Source organism: Gorilla gorilla, chromosome 10, assembly GCF_029281585.2.
Source record: "Gorilla gorilla gorilla isolate KB3781 chromosome 10, NHGRI_mGorGor1-v2.1_pri, whole genome shotgun sequence".
In the NCBI taxonomy this organism is placed as follows: domain Eukaryota; kingdom Metazoa; phylum Chordata; class Mammalia; order Primates; family Hominidae; genus Gorilla; species Gorilla gorilla.
Genome location: NC_073234.2, coordinates 98,367,728 through 98,392,465, shown reverse-complemented (window position 1 = coordinate 98,392,465; position 24,738 = coordinate 98,367,728). Strand labels below are relative to the sequence as shown.

General features: G+C 36.4%; 1 protein-coding gene across 2 annotated transcripts in view; it reads right to left on the bottom strand.

The window, feature by feature from the left end:
- The window catches only part of TMTC2 (transmembrane O-mannosyltransferase targeting cadherins 2), a 446,120-nt gene that overhangs the window by 86,668 nt on the left and 334,714 nt on the right, over positions 1-24,738 (bottom strand). For both annotated transcript variants that reach the window (XM_019039349.4, XM_063694185.1), the window contains one exon: positions 17,483-17,564. In XM_019039349.4, the coding sequence (XP_018894894.1) occupies positions 17,483-17,564 (82 nt within the window). The remainder of the gene's footprint in view (positions 1-17,482; positions 17,565-24,738) is intronic.

Sequence of the window (24,738 nt, the reverse complement as noted above, 5' to 3'; positions counted from 1 at the left end):
CTTATGAAATACTTGTATATGCTAACTCTACAGATACAGATATGAAATGAAATTTAAATATATGGTACTTTTTTATATAACAGTAAAATAAGAATCAGATAATCTGTGGCATAATGAAATATTCTTATCTCCTCATATATAGCTTCATAAAGATTGCCAGGTTAACCCCATCCTTCAGTCAGTTATAGTTATTACAAACTGCTTTTTAAATTAAAACACAATATTAATTACTACTTGTATTCAAAACATAATATTTAAGCAAATGCATTAATACATTATGTGGTATTCAAACAAAGGATAATGTAGGAAATTATTAATTGTTTTTTTCCTTTACAGGCAGCTATTAACTCTGAAATGTAATCTATATTAATAGTTAGAAAAATGTAACAATTAAGTAATGATACCCATAACAAGGGGTCCCTTTACAAGCAACGTCCAGGGCAAAGCCTTTGAAGCTTTAGCAATGCCAAATGCATCTTTGCTGTTCAACAACAAAAAAGGAAATATCGTTAATTTTGTAAAATCAAATTAACTATTTTTATCATCATTTAATAATATTTCTTTATGCTTTAAATTAGCTTTGCCATGCAACATGTGCTTTGTAAACAATTTCCAAAAACTACATGGAACATATAATTTTTAGTAGGGTAAACGGTGACAGAAAAAAATTCCGATATGATCATTTTATAACTGCAAAATTCATTCACCATATTAATATTCAGAAAAACAATATCACAACACATCAGTTAGGTATCTGGATATTTTCCTCTATTCTGTTCTCAACAGGCCACAAATCTCAATAGTCCCACATTAGTGTTCTGCTATGTGATAAAGGCACAGAATATTATGGAATGTGAATCATCTGGCTGGTATTTTTTAAACTGAATTTGAATATTTCAAACAAAAGTGAAAGTAAATTATTATTCTGCTACATTACATTGAAATATAGCCGAGAACTGATGGAAAATAGAGCAATAAACATTTCGAATACATAGAACTTGTGTTTGTACAGGGAAACAAAGAATAGTAGGTTTCTTTCTAAGAACTACTCAAAGAACCTAAAGTGATATGTTATTGGGGCAACAGTAAGAAACAAAATTTTCCCTTGCCCCTCTGGAAGACTTTACCTCACATCACCCCTCTCCCGTCAGCTTTATCTATTACCACTTCCACCAGACACTAGCCCCTTCAAACTATTAATTGGGCTTCCCATAGTGGAACCTACTGCTTCCCATCTTTGTCTGGAACTTGCAGCCACTAAGATCTCTCAGCCTCTAAGTTTGTCCCATCCCAATCTCCAGTTCTGTCTGGCCTACCTATTGTAAAAAGATAGCTTTCATTTTTATGCCCAAAACATTTCCTTCTTAGTGACGCCTTCTTAGACCAGTTTCCAACAATGTTAGGATTGCTTATGATTTAGGTTCACTGAAATATAATTTACCAACTAAATTAGAGCACCTAGAAGAGTAAAAGGGAGTATTAATTATGCTGAAGCAAGGGTGGAAATCAGAATTGTCCCAATATGGTCACCCCACTTTTAGCACATGTGGCAGAATGTGGATCTCAGTCCTCTCATCTTCATCACTACTGGGAACTGAACTATTTGTACAATAAGGCATTGAATCGCTGCTAGCGGAAGTAATAAATATGGCAAGAAAGACAGGTGCTCTTCCCTGAAGAATTACTGTTATGCCCATCAAGACTGAGACAAGCCCCAAGTTTCAGTGAGTAGGAACAGCTAATGAGGCTCAGGTAGTGCAGGTATACTACAAGGTAGAGCCAGGACTAAAGGAAAGAGAAACTCGATTACGGCAGGCACTTTGGAGAGTCTGTCTAGACTGATGGATTCTACAGGGCCTGCAAAGTTACCTTTTTCATTAGTCTCTAGCTTTAGAGCACGACAGAATGACCTGGAGGACTTGAACTAAAATAGAGAGCAAGGCACCATCCGCAGAATTTCAGATTCAGTGGGTTTGGGATAGTGCCTGAGATTTGCATTTTTAACAAGTTCCCTGGTGATGCTGATGCTGCCAGTTCAGTGTCCATACTTTGAGAATCAGTGTCTTATGGGAAAAACAAAATAAATGTTTTTCACCATACTCTGGACTCTGATGACATCTGGGATTAGCTAGCAGGCTGAGCTCTTCTGGTAATCATTTGCATCTGGCATTGTGGCGAATCCGTATGGGTCTACAGCAACCTCAGTTCTTGCCTCCTGAGAAGAATGAATTCGACAGAGGGGGATAAGGCAGAAGGAGATACCGAGGCATGTTTTAGAGCAGAAGTGACAGTTTAATAAAAAGCTTTAGAACAGTAATAAAAGGCAGGAAAGTACACTTGGGAGAGGGCTAAGTGGGTGACTTGAAAGGCAAGTGTGAGGCTTGACCTTTCGACTTGGGGTTTTATAGGCTGGCATACTTCTGGGGTGATGTGTTACTTCTCCCCACTCGCACAACTCCTGAGATCTTATCAGGAAGGTGCTGAGCATCACTTTCAGGTGTTTTCTGTCTATTAGGAGCCAGCTTTCCCTTGTGCCAGCTGTGAACAATTATTACTTTAGAGAAACAGTTAAAAACTGCCTGATCATCACCTGATGGTCGCCAGACACTCCTGTGTGTGTGTGTGTGTGTGTGTGTGTGTGTGTGTGTGTGTGTGTGTGTGTGTGTGTGTGTGCCCTTTCCTGCCCTATAAGCGACCAGCTATCTATAACAGCATTGTCTTCCCTAATTATGGGGCATAATGACTAGTTTACACATATGTGTATAGATAGATATATGTATATAAATAAGACATTCATTGAATATCAGTTTACTTTCTAAAAGTCATTAAAATAAGGAAAGGTAAAAGTTTTATCCTTCACAGGGAACAATAGATTTCTGAGAAACCACTTCTTTTTCATATATAGCAAACACATTCTATGATTTGATAATTGAGTCGAATTATAAATTAAAAAAGCACAAACAGCATAAGTAAAATTTATTTTGTTCTCATGTGTGTACTGTTGCTACTACACTTCATTTCTTTGGTTGTAATTTGTCTTACCCAAGCTAATTATCATCTTAATTATCACAAATTACAGGGAGAAAAAAATGAAAAAAATGAGATGAGAAATTATTTTTTAAAGTAATTTGAGTAGGGAAAACCAGATGATATAAAATAAGGAAGCATTCTCTAGAGATCCAGAGACAAAGAGCATAAAATCTCCTCATGGGCTAAAGTGGGAAAAGGGAAAGAGCAATTGTTTTGTATTGAACTGTTTCAACATCGGAGTAATACCATTTCTTCTCTGGACAATTCTCTCACTGAACCATTTAAAGTACTCAGTAGATTTTTACCAACATTTCAATATGGCAAGCTTGTGAAGACCAATCTTTCATTAATTCCTGGATTTAAAAAGTTGTCTGCAATGTAGAAATCCATAAAAATGTAAGCTGGCCTTAAGCCATAGGCTCAAATCCTGCTTTGTAAAAATTCTACATATAAACTCCCTAGATTAATTGTGACTGGCATTTTTTACTAAAATATTATAAAAATTCACTCAGGATCAATGCAACTAAAGAGCTAAAACAATCTGCAATAGGTGTTATGATACAATTCTCTTTAGAAAAAAATCATTCGTATGTAGCTTTAAAACTGTTCAAAATCAAATAAAAATCTTTTTTATAAAACAACTAGAAAACAGCATTTGCATTAAAGTGGTTGTCCTTGGAAGATGACATTTGATCATAGAAATGTGTCCAGAATCATCTGAACTCTACTGATACCATTCTGCCTCAAGCCACCACATCACCCTGGATGACAGCAATAACCTCCTAAATAGTGCCCATACTTCTATCCAGAGGGTATTCTCAAAACGGCAGTCTGAGTGATCTTGGTAAAATGGAAATTGGATTGTTATTCTACAGCTGATTCAAGAACCCTTACACTGGCCTACACAGCTTGCTATGATCAGCACAGGTTCTTCCCCACCCTCTCTTACTGTTCCTGTAATACATCAGAGGAACAATGGCTCCTGGTTCAGAGTCTTTTGACTCACTATTCCCTCTACCTGCAATGTTCTTTCCCCAGATATCCCAGTGGTCTTCTCTCTTACTTATTGGCACACTTTGGAGATTTAATAAATGCATGTTCAATGAAAGGACTGAACCAACTAATATTAATAATATCTCTATGTGGCTCTCATCTTTAAGAGCAAGCTAGAACCTATCCAGCATTTATCACCAGAAATTTTCCTATTCATATTTCCATATCTTGCAGTGATCTTAGGCAGAGCTGCAGTAAACGGCCACACATGCTTCCCAAAGGTACCATTCACAGTGAAGTTGAATGGTGGTTTCTGGATTTGAGCAACGTGGTGGCTCTGATATTAGGACCCTGAATTTCCCTTGGAAAACACAAAAAATCCAGATATCAATCATACCTTCAAATATATTTTAATTTCGGAACAATTCAAACTATGCAATTTGTCTAATACCTATTATATGCTATTGTATTGTGAAATAAATTCAACAGACTGCGAACAGAAGAGGAAATAATCTGAAAACATAAGATAGTTTCTTTCATAGGTTAATGTACCCCCCAAATTAATATTGTGCCTACTATACACAAAATATGGTAGTACTTGCAGGGGGCATACAAAGATAAACACAATATTTATCCTTGAAGAAGTTCCATTTTGTTAGAGGAGAGAGGAGATTACAGAGATAGTTTCACACCAAAACTCATATAAACTTGAAAAGGAGGTGTGAGGTATCACAGGCTGAATGCATCATTTCTATTTCTGAATGGAGGTAATTTTGGTTTGGTTTTGTTCCACCAGCAGCTGGATCATGAAACAGAACATTGCCAGCATCCCGGAAGCAACTATCTGTACCTGGGGACTTTTTAAAAGATTCTGATGATTAGAAATGGGGAAAAGCCAAGATGGAAGTAATTGGGCTAACTGGTTTTAGTCACATCTAGTGGTAACAAGATGAGTGCATAAAAGGGAATTGAAGCAAGTCATTTATGGGGTGTTTCTACTAGAAGAGGGTAGTAACACACTCCTGGTAAGAGAGGGTTGATGATAACACAGCAGTCAGGCTTTAGACTAGCTGTAGGTAGGGGATACTACTAAAGAGTGATAGCTTGTTAACGCTAATTCTCTGAGATAATTAAAAGTACAGAGGGGGTTCTTCTCTTTCTGCCTCTCTGAAAGGAGCCTTGCTGAGTGTCTTTTTCTGAGTCACCATGGCATTTCAAATATGCTTTCGCTCTTTCAGACTAATCTCTCTAGCCTTCCCTTTATTCGTTTTGTTGCTTTGTGTTTTTATGTCCTTGGCAGCCTAAGTTAGTAAATGCTGGTTTTCGTGAGACAGGCCTAATGTGATAAATGTGCCACAGTTACCGGCCAAGAAAACAGGTGGCCTGGTGAACAAGGAAAAGATACCCAAGAGATCAATCTGGACTGCTTATTGTGAGACTGGGAGGCCCTGGATTTGTTCCTAAGTGAACACGAGACCAAGAATTTGTCCTGATTTGGACAGGTGGCAAGGAAGGTGTCTAGTGTGAAGAAGATTAGAGAAACAGAAGGCCAGGGCCCTGTGCTCAACTGGAAAGGAGGTCAGGAAGGTTTGAAGTACTTTACTGAATTTATTTCTCCCCTGACTCTTTGCAAAAGGGTTATGAAATGCCAGAAAACCACTGAGGGAGTTATGATGACTGTCTGACAGGGTGTGGGAATTTCTGCCGGCTAAGAAGAAGGGGGGAGACTGGGGAGGAGGCGAGAAGCTATAAGGGAGAGAAGGAATCGGGAGAGGGACAAGGAATGGAAGGTAACACAATTTCATCACAGGTTTAAGTAACATACAGATTCAACAGGGATAAAGAATGCTTCAAAAGAGAAAATAAGTTCGTGAGGGGCTTCATACTATCTTCAGGGTTTTATCACTTAAAGAGGAAGAGAAGGATGCAACTAGATGAGAAATACAACCTTATTAGAGATCCAGAGGTGAGCAGCCTCATTTATAGAATGGGGTGCATTCTTACACTAGGGAGTTGTAAGGAAAGAGATGAGGTATACAAGAGGACTCAAACACATTTTCTGAGTAACTAAAGAAAGGAGCCAGTTCCTCTGAGACTGAGTTAGAGCAGTAATGAGAATGGAGAGAGGCAGCTCAAAGAGCCCAAACATCCTTTTCCTAGGAGAGCTCCAGGTCTTCTCAGTGTGCTCCCACACCATCTCAATGGGCTTTTCTGAGATATTCATTTCAAGATGTGTCAAGCAAAGCACAGAATAGTTAATAGCAGGGCACACAAGCTTTGAGAGCAATTGTTTTAATTAAGGCAGAAGAATAAATTGTAAACAAGAACCTCAAAGTGGATTTGCTTGCCAAGTCAAAATAGGTAAGACTGGAGCAACTGTTTCCCTCCCTGCCCTACCAATGTGTTTGTGTGTGTGTATTCAATTTATCTTCACACAACACAAACTTCATAGACACTACAGAGTTCTCCAAGATGAGCCATGTTGAGATTTGTAGCTACAGAGAAAAGCCCCTGTGATTTACCCAGTTAAGTGAGCATGTACTTACGGAAATAATGGAATAATGGAAACAATCCATTATTTTTCCCTTAAAGAACTGTTTAGACTGTTGAGCACAATGTATACTCTCTTATTTGTAAGGTTACCTATAATCTTCCATCCTCCTGCAATTATCCCCTTTCTCTGATCTTTTTGTTTACATGTAAAGAGGTTTACAGTCCTCTTTTTCTTAATCCTAGGTTTTTACTGTGTCTCTTCTTCCCTTAATTTGTCCCTTTATTTATATACCTTATTCAAAATTTTTTTCATATTTTTAATCATTCTCCAGGATATTGTTTTTATAATTTTAAAATAATAAATGCCCATTGTCACAATTCACTGAGCATTTATTATGTGCTAGTTACTTTATAAAATTGTAAATAAATCCTTACAACTTTAGGCCATACTAATCCTCTCTAGATTATGACACTGAGGAGCAGAGAGTGCAGCACAAGTCACCTCATGCTCAAGGAGGTAATCTGCAGTAGGGCTGGGTGTGCCTTGTTCCAAATCCATGTCACTGTTTAAAATCTATGGCACTGTCTACTCCCTACATCTACATCTTAATTCAGTTCTTATCATCTTGCTTTTGTGGCTTCTAGAGTCCTAAACAAAGACAGATTGAAAAGAATGTATGCTAATTTTACATAACTATACGTCGCCTTAGCAAAGCATGACCTAGTTATAAATACTTTTTTTTAAAGTGGATTCTATTTCCATACACAAAAAAAGGGGGCACAGATGAGAAAAGGGAAGTTGAAAACTAACCAAAGGCCAGTCTACCCTTCTTTATTCATTTTTGTATTGAAAAATGTTGATTGACATGGTGCGGTGGCTCATGCCTGTAATCCCAGCACTTTGGGAGGCTGAGGCAGGCGGATCACGAGGTCAAGAGATCGAGACCATCCTGGCTAACACGGTGAACCCCTGTCTCTACTAAATTACAAAAAAATTAGCTGGGCATGGTGGCGGGCACCTGTAGTCCCAGCTACTCAGGAGACTGAGGCAGGAGAATGGCATGAACCCGGGAGGCAGCGCTTGCGTGAGCAGAGATAGTGCCACTGCGCTCCAGCCTGGGCGACCGAGCGAGACTCCGTCTCAAAAGAAAAAAATAAAAATAAAAAAAAGAAAAGGACAGAAAAAAAGTTGACTGACCAGCCTTCCTAGGTGAAGCACTGTGGTCAGGGCTGGAACCCCTGCAGCAAGGCCACTCTGGTTATTGTCTTGATTCTTTGGTTTCGAGTTACAGTTTCTTCACTTTTCACATCTGTATAATCTCACTGAGTTATTAGAAGGAACAAGTGAGATAGTGTAAATAACACCATGTAGGGTGAGGTCTGGTGCCTTGTCTCCCCCTTTTCTTTTTACTAACTTCTTCATGAGCTCCTTTCTGGTTCTCAAGCTGCCCTTCCTCCCTGGGGCCTTCAAGAACACAATGATCGGAGCTCCCTGGATTTCTTCACCAGCAGTCCTCCATAATAACAGCAATCTGGCTCTGGGTCCGTGTCACCACTGGGGACCCACAAGGCTCACATTTAGTAAGAGCATATCTTTGAAAGAACAAGGATATTGTGAGCTGGGGTGTCAAAAGAGGCTCAAATTCTTGCTCTGCCAACTTACTAGTCATAGGGACTTCAATGTGCCACTTAAACTATTGGAACCTTAAATCTTATATCTGTAAAATAGGGGTAATGTTATTTCTGCACAGGACTCAGGAACTGACAAAAATATGCAGAAAAGTGCCCAGTGCTTGGTCAGGAATGTAATTGTTAAACACTGAGCTTCAGTAATAACAGCACTAGCATTAATGAGCACATATGTGCCCAGTATGATGCCAAGCTCTTTATTTTCTGCAAATTTTCATAACTCTGGAGTAAGGACACACCATATTACTTGAATTGATTTAATCATCCTAATATTGTGAAGCATTTTGCAATCCTATAGTATACTTTACAACACAGTTTCATTTCTTTCTCGTTTTTTGGAAGAGCTATAATAAAACTTTGTGGGTGAGAAATGACATCACCATAGAATGTCATCATACCATCTTAGCATGGTCTTATAATTCTATACGTTGACATAAGAGATGATAACATTGCAGTATAGCACAAATGGCCCTGTAAAGAATTTATCTACTATTAACTGGCATTGAAACCTTGGGTAATAAACTCCAAAGTCACTGCTTGATGACATCACTCTCCTCACCTGTAAAATAAACACAATCATGTACCCTCCCCATCTCGCTGTGGGAATTAAATGAGATGCTATATGTGAATTTCTCAGGCCACAAAAGTACTCAGTAAATGTACTATTATATTATGAATTCATCAAATATATTATATATATTTGTCAAATATATAATATATTCATCAAATATCATATTTGAATATTTCATAATGGAAATATTATATTTAATAGACTCCATGCAAGTAGTCTTTCTCTACTTTATTCCTTTCTTACTTAAGTTTTATGTCTTAAAAGTTTACATGTTGAGTTCTATTCAATAATTTTGGATAATTGGTTGGTTACCATAATTATCCTGCTATCTACTTGAACAATAGATTAAGATGCTTGTTCTTGTCCAGGCGTGGTGGCTTACGCCTGTAATCCTAGCACTTTGGGAGGCCAAGGCAGGTGGATCACCTGAGGTCAGGAGTTTGAGTACAGCCTGGCCAAACATGGCAAAACCTTGTCTCTACTAAAAATACAAAAATTAGCCGGGCATGGTGGCGGGTGCCTATAATACCGGCTATTCGGGAAGCTGAGGCTGGAGAATCGCTTGAACCCGGGGGGCAGAGGTTGCAGAGAGCTGAGATCGCGCCACTGCACTCCAGCCTATGCAACAAGAGTGAGACTCCATCTCAAAAAAAAAAAAAAAAAAAAAAAAAAAAAAAAAAAAACCAAGGTGCTTGTTCTTTCATATTTTATTAAAGTATTTGTCCTTCATAAAAGTAACATGCTCATTATAGAAAATTTAAAATAGAAAACATTAAGCCTTCCGAACAAAGGAAAACAAAAGGGTGCATGTCTAAAAAGCTAATACATCCATTCTAAACATTCTGATATTTTAAAAAGTTTGTTTTGCTTTCTAATGACACAGTTATTTTGTAGAATTTATTCACACTCCATGTATAATTTTTATTTTTTTCACCTAACATAATAACATAGGCAGTTGTCTCATTATGTATCTTTCATAACCTTAATTTAGGATTTATAAGATTTCATCAAATGGAAATAATCCCACTTGATTGAGCTATCTCCCTTTTTCAGATATTTAGATCAGATATTTCAGATATATGCTTTCCCATTTTACCTGTAACAAACAGCGAAGTCAAGGCTCAATTACTATCTTTGCTGATAATCTTAAACATTAAAAAAACTTTATTTCCTTAAGATATATTATCAAGAGAGAATTATTGAGAATATGTGTTAGAGCAGCTTGAGGGAATTCATTATAATTTATATTTTAATTCCCTTGATTTCCAATGAGATTGTATGTTTACCTTTTTTTTGAGTATATATATATATATTTATTATACTTTAAGTTTTAGGGTACATGTGCACAACGTGCAGGTTAGTTACATACGTATACATGTGCCATGTTGGTGTGCTGCACCCACTAACTCGTCATTTAACATTAGGTATATCTCCTAATGCTATCCCTCCCCCCTCCCCCCACCCCACAGCAGGTCCCGGTGTGTGATGTTCCCCTTCCTGTGTCCATGTGTTCTCATTGTTCAATTCCCACCTATGAGTGAGAACATGTGGTGTTTGGTTTTTTGTCCTTGCGATAGTTTGCTGAGAATGATGGTTACCTAACTTTTAAAACCGGTTGTATCATTTGTTCCTATCCCTTGTTCTTTATATTCTATTTTCCTTGTAGTTGTATAGTTTCTCATCTCTCAAGTAGATTGATCTTTTATTTTTTGCCTTTAAAGAAATTATTCTTTAACGGTTTATTGTTTGTCTTTTTATCATATTACTTTTCAGAAACATATTAGTGCTTTAATTTTTCCTTAATTCTTTGCTTTTAAGCTAAAACCATTTCCTGTTCCCATTTTAGTTATGGGAAAGTTTCAATTATAAAAGCCTTTGGAAAGTATCTTATGTAAAATACACGAAGGTATGAAGATTAAATTGTATTAATTTATTAGATACATTTTAATAATGAGGATTTAGAATAAAAAAATCACAAGTGAGAAATGAAATAGTTTGGAACAACCTTTAGGAAAACCTTAATCTAATTACATATCTGTGTATTGCTGATGCTCTTCTTAGAGCATTAAAGGGACATTAAACATTGATTTTTTAAAAAAAGATGGTTTGGTCTTAAGTATTAAACGTAATTGTAATCTCAATGTAATTTTGCAAAGACTCAAAATCTATTTTCATTTTTAATTAAGGCAATATTGTTATTTGGTTCATTATGTAATTAAAAAATTCCTCTTGCTGTTTTTAAAGTGACTAAAAATGAAAGGATAAAACATAGCCTCAGTCCATTACCATCTTCTAAGTAGCTTTAGTTATGAATAATAAAAAATAATACAGGCCACTCACCAATTCAACTCATTACATATTTCAAGCCTCTACTTTCAGTGCTCAGTGTTGAAAGACCAAACCTATTATTTTAACACTGTCCTCCAGAGCCTACTTTTAAAAGTGCAACAAATAATATATGAACTATCTGCTATGGTTTGGATATGGTTTGCCTGTTCCTACCAAAGCTCATGTTGAAATTTGATCCTCAATATGGTGATGATGGTAGGTGGGGCCTATAGGAAGGTGTCTGGGTCATGAGGGTGGACCCCTCCTGAATGGCTTGGTGCCCTTATAGTGGTAGTGAGTTCTCTGGTGAGACTGGATTAGTTCTTATGACTATGGATTAGTTCCCATGAGAGTGAGTTCTTATAAAGCCTGGATGCCCCTTGGGTTCTCTCTCTTCTTATGTCTCTTGTTCCCCTTTGACCTTCTTCCACCAAGTTATGAGGTAGAAAAAAGCCCTCACCAGAAGCAAAGGCAATGCCCTTGAATTTTCCAGCCTGCAGACATAAATAAACCTCTTTTCTTTATAAATTACCCAGTCTCAGGTATTCTGTTATAGCAACACAAAATGGACTAGGACACCATCCTAGAGAAAAACAGAGTATAATAATAACAGTAGAAAGTTCCAGATTTAAAAGTTGAAAGAGCTGGGCTTTTCAAGTTCTTCCTCCACTAAATACATTGAACATTTCTGAAATAGGAAGTCACTTAAAAATTCTGAACTTCCATTTTCTCAGTCAAATGTAATTAGGATCTATTCCTACCTCACAGGGGTTGGATGATGAAGAAAAAAAAAAAAAAGACTCGGGGACAAGAAAACATAAGACAGATGGCAAAGTGCTTAATAAATGTATAGTAGTAGCATTCTAAAACTGATAATAGAGCCAAATAATAATAATACAGATAATTATAATTTTAAAAAATCTATACTTTTCTATGAGCTCACAAGCAAGAAAGATGGATTTTTTAAACTAATTAAACTATCATTTTTACAATTTGTGTCTCCTTCCCAGTTTGTAAGATTTGCTAGAGCTGGTCTTATTCTCTACTGTGTCCCTATATCTAGCATAGTGCTGGATAAATACTGAGCAGGAGGCTAAAAGTAAGAGGCTTAGGACTCATCACTACACAGCTGAACCCTTGGAAATGAATTATGTCAGCATTATCAATAACAAATATAATGGGGCCATAGCTTTTTAGAAACTCACTGTTAATAGGAAGACAGGAAAAGAAGAAACTGTTCAAGTTGTATATAAGAGTACTTTTCTTCAGTAGCATTACAATCTCCTCCCTTCTAACTTTTCACACATTAGTCCTCAATATTTCATGAATTCCCCATGTGCCAAAATTTATATACAGTAGGTACTTCATAACAAATGTTCATTGATTTAAATTGTTTCAATTGACACCAAATTTACTACTATGCACCTACACTAAAGGTTTATAATGTATTCTATCTGAAACAATGGTTTTTCTAGTAATTTTTAAAGAGACTTCTCGTCTCGACCTTCATTCTTTTGGAGAGTACAGGGGAATTCACAGAGAATCCCTTGAATTACAGGCCCACATGAGACACCAAGGCACCAAATCCTCACCTTTGAGATTTATAAACTGAATTCAATAAAGACTTTATATTATTTGCTTCACATGGACATGGAATACTTGACAACATACAAATACACAATGTTGTATTATTACTTATACCATAGCTTGAAACCTATTTTCTACTCATTCCTTAAAATTTTGATAAAAGAGCTGTGAGAAATTGGGAATATGTTACAAACAACAAGAAATCGGAGTACTAGAAAACATTTTTGGAGTCCATGTCAATCTTTCACTTTACAGATGAGAAATCTGAATCCCAGAGACTATAGGTACCACACAGCACAACCTTTAACCAACTGACTGAACTAACTGTATAAACCTGCCTAGCTTGCTTTCTTTCTTGCAAGCCAATCTGAAAAAAATAAAAAAAAGGCAATATGCAATGCAATCTCTTCCCCCGAACAAAACTAGTGGATACAAAAATACAAGTAACTGATAGCATTTTAAAATATTGCCTTCTAATCACCATTGCTGCAAATATAAATTAATATAATTCCTCCTGTCTAATCCCAACTGGATGGTATTTTCCAAGTCACTTGGAAGTTCACTAACAAGCAAATCAGAAGCACAAAATCACACAAGAGAGTGGATTTCCCATACAAAACTCACTCACTCTGGCACTTTCATTGGCATTTGCAAAAGCATTTTAAAAAGACTCAAAACACATATATTTCATTTAAACATTTATTTTTAAGCTGAGGAAGTGTTATTATTCATTCAATCTGTTGGCATAACAATCTAAGAATATCTATAACCAGCAAGTTGGCAAGGAACTGATACGAGAATCATAGTATGTATTTTCTTAAACAAGAAATAAAAATTCAAATAGAACATCCTTTCAGGCAATTTTGTAATCCAGATCCAATTCTAGAATGGAGGATATTCCTAACTGAGCTCAATATACATTGCACATTACTGTGTAAACAGCAATATAGTAGATATATTGATGATACAAACATGGAAAACACACCATCCCTACTCTTATGTTAGAATCTTCTAAAGGAAGTAAACAAACAATTTCAGTATAAATATTTACATTCCCACAACTACTTCCAAGTCCAAACCACCATCATCTCTTGATGAAAACATTGCAACAACTACCTACAGAGTTTCTCTTGTTCTATTCTGACCTTTCTCTAGTCCTGTCTTCTCCACATGGTCCCTTCCGGTACACTCAGAATACAATGCAAAACTCCTTATCTCAGTCTCCAAGTCCCTGTGGGCTCTACTTCTGGTTCCTCTGTGGCCTCCCTTCCTCCCATTTTCCTACCTAGTTCAATCTGATCCAGTCACATTAGGTTTTTTTTTTCTCTGCTGTGAACACAAGCTTAATATTGTCTTGGACCTTTGAACTTTCTCTTTCTTCTGTATGAACGTAGCCCTTTAATAGTTGGATTAACATAGAGATTTCAAATATCACATTCTCAAAGATGCTTTATCTGACTACCTTGTTTCAAGGAGTATCCAACTTCCTACCTCATCACCTTCTAAAGATGACGTCCTGTTTATTTCCTATACAGTATTACTTTCTGAACACAGAACAGTGTGGTTGCACCTAGTAGATACACTGTATAAATATTAAAATTATCAAAAAACATTCTCTATGAACTTTAAGCTAAGTCATGACATGAATTTGAGTTCTAAAACTGTGCACAGCAGGGCCTACTGATTGAAAATATCTACCTATGTCTCTATTTGCCAATATTTTGGGGGAAAAAAAAGCAAACCCCCAAAAATAAAACCACAAAAACCCCAAACCAGGATATATATACATATATATATATACACACACACATATATATATACACACACACATATATATATACACATACATATATATATACGCATACATATATATATACACACACACACATATATATGTGTATATATATATTTATATGGTTTTTTTGTTTATTTATTTATTTTTTTTGAGACAAGAGTCTTGCTCTCTCACCCAGGCTGGAGTGCAGTGGTGCGATCTTGGCTCACTGCAACTTCTGCCTCCCGGGTTCAAATGATTCTCCTGCCTCAGCCTCCTGAGTAGCTGGGATTACAGGCATGCACCACCACGCCTAGCTAATTTTTGTATTTTTAGTAGAGACGGGGTTTCTCCATGTTGGTCAGGCTGGTCTCAAACTCCTGACCTAGTGATCTGCCCGCCTCGGCCTCCCAAAGTGCTGGGATTGCAGGCGTGAGCCGCCGTGTCCGAACTCAGAATATATTTTATGGAAGAAAAAGCATGACAGTAATCAAGGAATCCTGAACTTACCTGTGATTAACCTGAGCAAGTCAACTTCATTTCTCTAGGCTTCAATCTTATTTGTTCAACAGACAGGTTATATTACATAATTTTAACAGAACTTTACAGTTCCAGTTCTAAAATTCAATCCTTTGAAATAGATCCCTCTAAAAGAAAATCATTAAGATTCTCTTAAATTTTCATGTTTTATAATCTGAGCACAGTGAGCAAAGAATCTCACGCACTCAATTATGGCCTTCTCATCTGTTTGTAGATTATTTTGCCCTAACTACTACTCCTTTTTGGAACCTCATTTTGAGTTCTTTCTATTACCAACTCCAAAGTAGGAGAAAATATTGAAACTTATGAAATTTCATAAAATACCTAACATTATGTTTCATAAAATTATATTTAATTATACAGTCATTCCTCCTTTAGAAAATAAAATACTTCTTATAATGTATGTATGCCAAAATACTTAAAACAATCCAAGGGTTCTAAGAAGAATCGGTTTTTACACATGCATTTAAAGACATTTGTTATCACTGCTTTCCAAATACCATACAAAATAAAAAGTTTGTAGGCTGGGCGCAGTGGCTCACGCCTCTAACCCCATCAATTTGGGAGGCCAAAGCAGGTGGAGCACCTGAGGTCAGGAGTTTGAGACCAGCCTGGCCAACATGGTGAAACCCTATCTCTACTAAAAATAAAAAAAAATAAAAAATAAAAGATTAGCTGGGCATGGTGATGGGCGCCTGTAATCCCAGCTACTTGGGAGGCTGAGGCAGGAAAATCGCTTGAACCTAGGAGGTGGAGGTTGCAGTGAGCCGAGATCGTGCCATTGCACACCAGCCTGGGCAGCAAGAGTGAAATTCCATCTCAAAAAATTAAAAAAAAAATTTTTTTGTAGAACTTTCTGTTTAAATCCCAAAATTTTTCACGGGAGAAATACCTGCTACTATCACCACTGGAAAAAAATATTTTAGGAGTATGATGTAATGTAAAACTCACAATACTTTTTTTTATAAGTAGAAGATGGATATAACCAGATTAATAAGGGGGCCAACTTTTAAAATTAATAAAATAGTGAAATTGCAGTTCAAAAGGAGCAATTATACTGTTTAAAGAAATGGATTGTGAAAAACATATATATATATATATAATATTCTCTATAATATTATAGGAAACAAGTTTAGAAGATGCAGTAAGTAGAATTAGTATGAGGCAAATGAAATGCAGACAGCAGATAGTGGAAAAAAAAAATCCTATTTTATAACATGCAATGACAGGCAGCCTTTTAGCACTCAGGGAAAATCACCATGGAACAACATTCATGGACAGTTGAAGTACCCAAAAATACTAGGCATGAGAAAATCCCTGAAGTACTTCATATAGGAAAACCTATAAAAATAAAAATAAATTCTGCAGCAAACTTAAATTAGTTGACTACTATTTTAACATGGCATTACAGCTGCATTGTGAAACAAAATCAGGAGTTGTACCATCCTGCATTAATGCTGGGAAGATAATGCACTGCAACCCTAGGTTTGTAAACATAGACACACAATAACATAAAGTAAAAAATGGATTTGTGGTTATTTGAGTATCTCCATTATTTTATTATTTCCATTCTTCTACACTTGCAGCCTGTCACTGATTTATTTTTACTAGCTGGAAACTGGGAGAAGGAATTAAATATTCTACTAGTATATTGGTTTTATTTCCTTATATTTAATTTCTGTCCACTTTTAAGTTTACTACTTGATAGTCATTAATACATCAAAGCCAACAGTGATCAAAAAACCACTTTTTCCCCCCAAGGGATCAGCCAAAGTAAATGCTTTTTGGCTCCCTAAAAGAAATTCCAACTGCAAATCTGGTAGAAATAAGCACATCTTACACAGTATCAAACCAGCTATATACTTTGCCTCACTAAACACATGACTCACTACTAATGACAGAGCAGAGTGTGACAGAGTTGTTATGTAACCTCATTCTAGACTGATTACGGCCAAGGCTAAACGAAATGAGACAGCCATCCTTTGCACCCTTTACAGCTTATCCTTGGCCTCAGTATTTGGCATTTACAGGCTAGTGTACATCTATATCTTCCAGAAAGCAAGACTTTTGAGGCCAAAATGTAAACTTCTAAAACTTCAAAATGACATGCTCAATGAGCAATACGTTATCATTTGGAATGAAAAGAAGCAAATGTTTTATTATAAAGTATGCATAAGGCAAGGAGCTAGATGCTTTCCTGATGAGATCTCATTTAAACTCCACACTGAACTTGAAAAAAACAACTGTGTAATGCCATCCCTGTTAAAATTCTATTAAAATTACTAAAGGAAAATATAATGCACAGCCCCTTTAATAGGACTGTTTTGAATGAGAAGGTAGGAATATAGCATGAGGCTAAATTTGCAATAACAAAGTCCATCTCCTCTTAAAATGTTCTTTGCCAGCAAAGCCTAGATCTCATATCAACATTAATAGTAAATGTGGGGGACATGGAAAAAAAACTATCAACCACTCACCATAATGCATGTAACAGTTTCCTTTGGTGGGATCCAGCTCAATAGCCTTCAAGAAGAGCTTTTCAGCCTCACTCTTACGACCCTTGAAAAACAGAGAAAATGGATGATTCAGCAACAGATCATGAGGGATTCTTCACTGCCTGGGCCTAACTGAAGTAGCCAAATGTCTACTTGGTAATCATCATAGGAAAGGAAAAAAAAATTTTTGTTTTTATCTATGTGAGGATGATCAAGGAAAAAGTGTTGAGAGAGAACACTGAGGTCTGAACCCTGGAAGGCATGAAGAATATATAACAGAAGATGAGAATGGCCCACCAAAAAGATCAGGCCAGGAAAGCAAGAGACAAGGTTGAAAAACAAAAAAGGTTTCACAGAAACCAGAAAGACAAGACAGTTTTAAAGAAACATTATTGTCATTTTCTATTTTATTTTCTCCCTTTCATTTGTTTCCTCTTCATTCCTTCTTTTTCCTTGTAAAGAACTGTGGCCATTTTAAATTTTGAGATGACAGGCATCTCAAAATACCTAACATTATATTTCATCAAATTATATTGAATTATACAGTCATTCCTCCTTTAGAAAATAATAATACTTCTTATAATGTATGTATGCCAAAAGTACTTAAAACAATCCAAGGGTACTAAGAAGAGTGTGACAGAATTGTTATGTAACCTCATTCTAGACTGATTAAGGCCAAGGCTAAACGAAATGAGACAGCCATCCTTTGCACCCTTTACAGCTTATCCTTGGCCTCAATATTTGGCATTTACAGGCCAAATATTTACAGGCCATTTATGAAAAAAAGAAGTCACAATTTGGTGAAAATCAAGCAGCTATTTATCCTTGCTGCAATCACGCAGGACTAAAATTCTGCTAATCCAGGATTTAATCTAAAGCTAGGTCACCTTCTTTGTTGTAGTTTTAAGTAAATATTACCATCATACGCACAAGGAAAATAAGCAAAAAACAGGGGTGAATGTTTACATACAACAAATTGATTTTTCATTAAAGAATACCACAGTCCAAACAGATTCTAAAAGTATACATTCTTCACCTAGTTATTGCCTCTGAACCACAGTTACCTCCATTGTAACACAGAGGGATGGCACAAGATAGGAGAACAACCCTAATAAGCACTTGCCTGGAGCAGTTCTATCTTGTTTGGCATGGCTGGGATGAAGATATATGGTGACTATGAAGGGTAGGAAGGCACTGGGTGGTGTCCAAAGCCACAGACCATGGTAAAGACAAATGACCTTACCTGGCTGCTCCTAATTTATATACTCTCTACCCACATAAACTTCAGGCAATGTTTTTTTCTTACTTTGAGTATATTTTTAAAACTATTGTTATGAAGACCAGTTTTCTAAAGTTAGAGGTATATAATTAACCTAATTTGCTACACTAGGGGTGTCTAATCTTTTGGCTTCCCTGGGCCACATTGGAAGAAGAATTGTCTTGGGCCAGACATAAAATACACTAACACTAATGATAGCTGATCAGTTTTTTTAAAAAAAGGTTCATGCATAACTGTCACAATGTTTTAAGAAAGCTTATGAATTTGTGTTGGGTTGCATTCAAAGCTGTCCTGGGCCACATGCTGTCTGCAGGCTGCGGGTTGGACAACTTGTGCTACACGGTACGCAGCTTTGACTCTTTTCTCCATACTCCCTCTCCTTTTGTTCATTCCGTCATTAAAAACAAAACAAAACAAAACAAAACAAAAAACTCACTGTTGCTACATCCTTCATTAACTCATTATTCTAGTAGCTAGGACATAACCTAATGTCTCTACTACCTATAGCTAGTGATAAGCAAATGATCAGACAACTGACTTCCTCATTTCTTCTACCAATTTAGTAATGCTACTCTATTCAGTAACTCCTCGTTAAATCACAAGTCTTGTCAAATAGAAGTAATTAAAAATTTTAAATTCCCTGCAATGTTTCCCACATTTTAACTTCAAAGGAAAGCACAGACAGAATGTTTCCTACACATACACTTGAAAAAGTTAAAAATAAGAAGAATTAGCAAGTATCTTACCAGTTAGGTTTCTCTAAATGATTTAGTAACTGTAACAAATCAGGCAGCCTAATGTATGAATTAGGAGTACAGATTCTACGGAAGCAGAACAGCTCCCACACTTGTTTAGCTATGTGACCCTTGGAAAATTATTTCAACTCGTAACTATAATTTCTTTAATAAAAAAAAAAGAGGACAGGCAGAGCATGTGATTTTTAGAACAATGCAACTATTTCATCTGATACTGTAATGGTGGATACATGCCATTAAGCACTTGCCCAAATTCATAGAACGCACAACACAAAAGAGCGAACTGCAGTATAAACTATAGACTCATCAACTGTAACAAATCTACGACACCAGAGTAAGTTGATCATAATAGGGGAAACTGTGTATCTGGGGTTGTGGGAAGGTGAGGAGGTTTATGGGAACACTCTGTATTTTCTGCTCAATTTTTAATAACCTAAAACTACTTTAAAATAGTCTTAATTTTTAAAAAGGATAACAAAACCTATCTCCTAGGATTTCTGATTTATCTGATGTGATACATGTAAATTAACTATTATACTACCTATGTATATGTTTGTAATAAATGTTAACTGTTACTTTATATGTATACACACACACACATATATATATTCGATAGTATGCAAAAAATGCAGTTATAAATGACAAATAATGTATTTTGTTTTATACACAGCCCCCAAAACACATGGTCATCTGACAAAATCATCACTGGAAAGCAATATACAAAGAATTTGCAAAAAATGATACTTTAAGAAAAAAGATGTAAAATGAAAGCTATCATCAGTAAAGCACTGTCTATACAAATGTCATATGCAAAGATTTAAAAAAGAAGCTTCCATTTAAGTTTTAAGAACAGAAAAGAAGGAACTGGCTCTTTTATCAATGTCACAGTAAACAGGGTAGTAAAATCTCTGTGTATAGTCCATTGGCAAAACAATATTATGAAATTTTAAAAACATGCAGCAAAACTCAAAGGACAGTACCCTCTTGTTGCTCAGTGGACCAAATTTTTAAATGCAATGAGTCTCATGCTTTCCTAGATGCAAAATAAACACATTGAAGGTGACAACATTCTTTCTAGGGGGAGACACTGTACCATCACACAAAAACTCATCTTTCTGCTTTGACCACTATTTATTTAGCCAAGTGCCAAATGATAAAGAGGAAAAGACAGTTCTCAGGAGAGTACAGTAAGCCGTCACTTAATGTGGTCAATCGGTTCTTGGAAACAGCAACTACAAGTGAAATGACATATGATGAAATCATTTTTTTTTCCTCATCAGCATTATAACAACACAACATCAAACAAAACAATGTTATTTCAAGGACCTGCTGTATGTACATCCTTTGCTTTATTAAAGTTGCAGCATCCAATAATCTATCAACTACGTTAAGTGATGACTTGCTGTAAATAAAATTAAAAGTCAACCAAATTCATAAGCCAACCAGGGATAAAGGTTGCTGGTTTGTAGGAGGGAAGCATGAGGAAGAAGAGGTAATATGATGTTTAATCAAATTTACTATTTCAACTGTTACTGTTCTAGAGGGTTGGCAGTTAAAGTGAAGAAAAAGTCATTTCTCAGCAGATTTTTCCTTGTGTCTTTTATATTATGTCAGCATTCGGCACAAACAAGCATTATTCCTCATTTTGTTTACTGGTTGGCATGTCTGAACACATGTACTGGTTCAGAAATGAAGAAAAATGGACTGTATTGAGTATTAAAAACAACCAGTATTTATTAAACTCATGAACAAAAAAAAAAACACCATTCCAATTAGGAGAGTGCCTGGTCAGGTCCACTCGGATTGGCAGCAATAAAACATATAAATGTAAGAGAAATATTCAGTAAAATTTGTTTAGCCTAGTCTATATCATGGGATCAGTATTAAAGCTAATTGATTTTGTTTTCTTAGCTAAACTGGATGCCACTACCACTGTTCAGCTCAGGTGCGCAGCTGAGTGGATGTACAAGGCAAGCAGCATCTCTCCCAATGACTGATCAATGGTTTATCTAACCACAAAATACACAAATATAAAAATACATACGTATTTCCACACACACACACACACACACACACACACACACTCCTTCAATCATTTCTAAAACTCCCCTTAGAGCAAGCAGGAATATTAAATATGAGATAATTAGACTATTATGGCTTCAGCTTAAATTGTTTTATTTTTAAAAAGTAAACTATACTCAAATATTTGTCCCTTATCTTTAGTGACAAATTATTTATTACATCAACTACCCAACTCTGTAGTGTGTCTTGATAACCACAACTCTGAAATATTTTACTAAATGACACCTGAAGGCACCAAGACCTTACATTGTTGCATTGCATTATGACTTTGAGTGTTTATGTAAATACGTATATATATTTTTGTATATTTAAAGATGTAAATTTTAATATTTCAATTTATAATAAGAAATATGTGTATTTTGGTCTTCATCCCCAGTTCCTGGTAGAGAACTTCTAAAATCCTTGTAATTTCTTGAGCCATAGGGGTACTAGGAGAATCTTCTGCTCTAATATTTGGTCTTTTACCCTAGTTTCCTGATACATAGCTTCTAATTCTTTGAAATTTCTGAACAGGAGTGTCTTTTGTTCTTAGGAGGCAAATCTCGATAGGCTCCTGGATGGGGGCTGGTCACCAGGAAGATCAAGCCATGATTAGAAACTTGGAATTTTCAGCTCCACCCCTTCCCACAATTCTCCGGGAAGAGGAGAAGGGATGGAGGCTGAGTTAATAATTGATTAGGCCTACATGAAGAAACCTCCATAAATATCCCTGAATTACAGGATTTGGAAAGCTTCTGCATTGGTGAGTAAGAACATGTCTATACCCCAGTAGGGTGGCACACCTCAATTCCAGCAGGGCAGAAGTTCCTATGCTGAGGATGTTTCCAAACCTCCCCAAGTGTATCTCTTTATCTGGCTGTTCAATTGTATCCTTTAAAATATCCTTTGTAATAATTTGGCAATAGTAAGTCATCTGTTTTCCTGGGTTCTGTGAGTTACACTAGCAAACTGGACGCAGGAAGAGGGTCATGGGAACCTCCAATTTGTAGTCATGTTGTATAGAAGTTTGTGTGTAACCTGGAAACCTACAACTTGGATTGGCACCTAAAGTGGGGAAGCAGTTTTGTGAGACTGAGTCCTTAACCTGTGAGGTCTGCACTAACTCTGTTTAGTGTCAGAATTTAATAGTAGGGCATCCTGTTGGTGTCTGCTGGACAACAGCTTGGTTTGTGGTAACTTTGATGATTGGTTTGTGGGGAATTCCCACACTGACACTTGTGTCAGAAGTGTTTTAGGTTGAGAGTATAATAGGAGAAAATAATGTTTTTCTACTATACATAAATATAAATATACAATACATTTATGTATAAATATACGTACATATACACTTTTTTCCCCTAATGTAAATAGTGCATTAATCTTTTTCTATAAACTAACACAAATCTTTACCTTTTCTTCTATAGCCATCCAAGTATTCCATAAATACAATAACCAGTCAACATATAAATAGGCTACTATGATTTCTTTTCTTTTTTTTTTTTGAGACAGAATTCCAAGAGCTTCACTCTCTCACCCAGGCTGGAGTGCAGTAGTGCAATCTCAGCTTACTGCAACCTCTGTCTCCTGGGTTCGAGCCATTCTCATGCCTCAGCCTCCAGAGAAGCTGTCACTAGAGCATGCACCACCACACCCAGCTAATTTTTGTATTTTTTAGTAGACATGGGGTTTCACCATATTGGCCAGGCTATTCTCGAACTCCTGGCCTCAAGTGATCCAGCTGCCGTGGCCTCCCAAAGTGGTGGGATTACAAGTGTGAGCCACCATGTATGGCCCTATTTTCTTTATATAACTTAATAGTTTATAGTTACTACTTAATTACTTATTTACATGTTATTAGTAAATTACAGAGCGGTGAACAAAGTAGTAACTTCTCCATTTCATATCTGGAAAATGTCATACCAGCTAAGGTTTCTAAAATGATAAAAATAGTTCTTCTGAACTAGCTCACATGCTGAAACAAATATTTGTATCTTAATTGGTGATTACCTATACCTTCAGCATCAGTGGGAATATCAACTAGAACAAAATCAAGAACAAACCAGAGAACTTCATTTCAGTGGCCCTACTCTTTATTTAGAGGCTGCTTCAAGTCTGGGGAAGGAACAGTCTCTTAAGTAGTGTGTTCTAGCAGCCACTTCCATATGTCTGGTGTTTACTCTTTGGGAATTTCTTACAATTGTGAGTGTCTGTTATTTTTCACAACCAATGCAAATCACATTTTCATTTCACATTCAAATGTTATCTCTATACCAATAACAAACATGAAACGGAAGCAGCTGATAAAACAGCTCCAAAAGCTTATGCGTAGTTTGAAAAATATGTTGCTTAACCATGCATTATAGTTAAATGAGTGTAAAAAGTAATTTGTGATGACCATCATTTACAAATAAAAGGAACATTATTTGATAGTTTAAAATTTTTTAAAAAAAATTTGGATACAAATATTTGTACATATTTATGTGTAACATGTGACATTCTGTTACATGTGATATTCCATATAATGACCAAGTCAGAGTGTGTTGAGGTGGGGTGCCCATCAACTTGAGTATTAATACTCATCATTTCTACATGCTGAAAACATTTCAAATCCTCTCTTCTAGCTCTTCTGAACTATACAATACATTGATGTTAAGTACAGTCACCACATTCTGCTATAGAACATTACAACATCATAAATAGAAATTACAGAATAAAGCTACCTGATACAGAAATGATCTGGCTGAACAGTTAACTGATATTAATGTTTGTCCTCCCTGAATTGTCATCCAAGTCCTACTTTCTATAAATATCTGGTCTTCTGTGCCCTCTCTTCCTAAACATCCTAAAGCAGAGGCTGGCTGAAAGATACTTATAGTGTCATAGGACCTAAGCTCATTGAAAAATTGTATCAAGTGACACCAAGGGCAGCTAGAGGTCAAAGTGAGTGCTTCACACTGTTCAAGGACAACATCCAGAATAGGCGAAGGGACCTCACAAGGGAGGAATGGTTCCGTGGTATTATGCCCAGGACAAGGCTGGACTCCAGAGCCAGAACTGTCATCCTGAGCAAAGCTTCCCTGAAGCCCATCCTCAGTGCCACTGCAGAGCCATCAGGCTGTAAGGTGGTGTCAGCTCAGATCAGA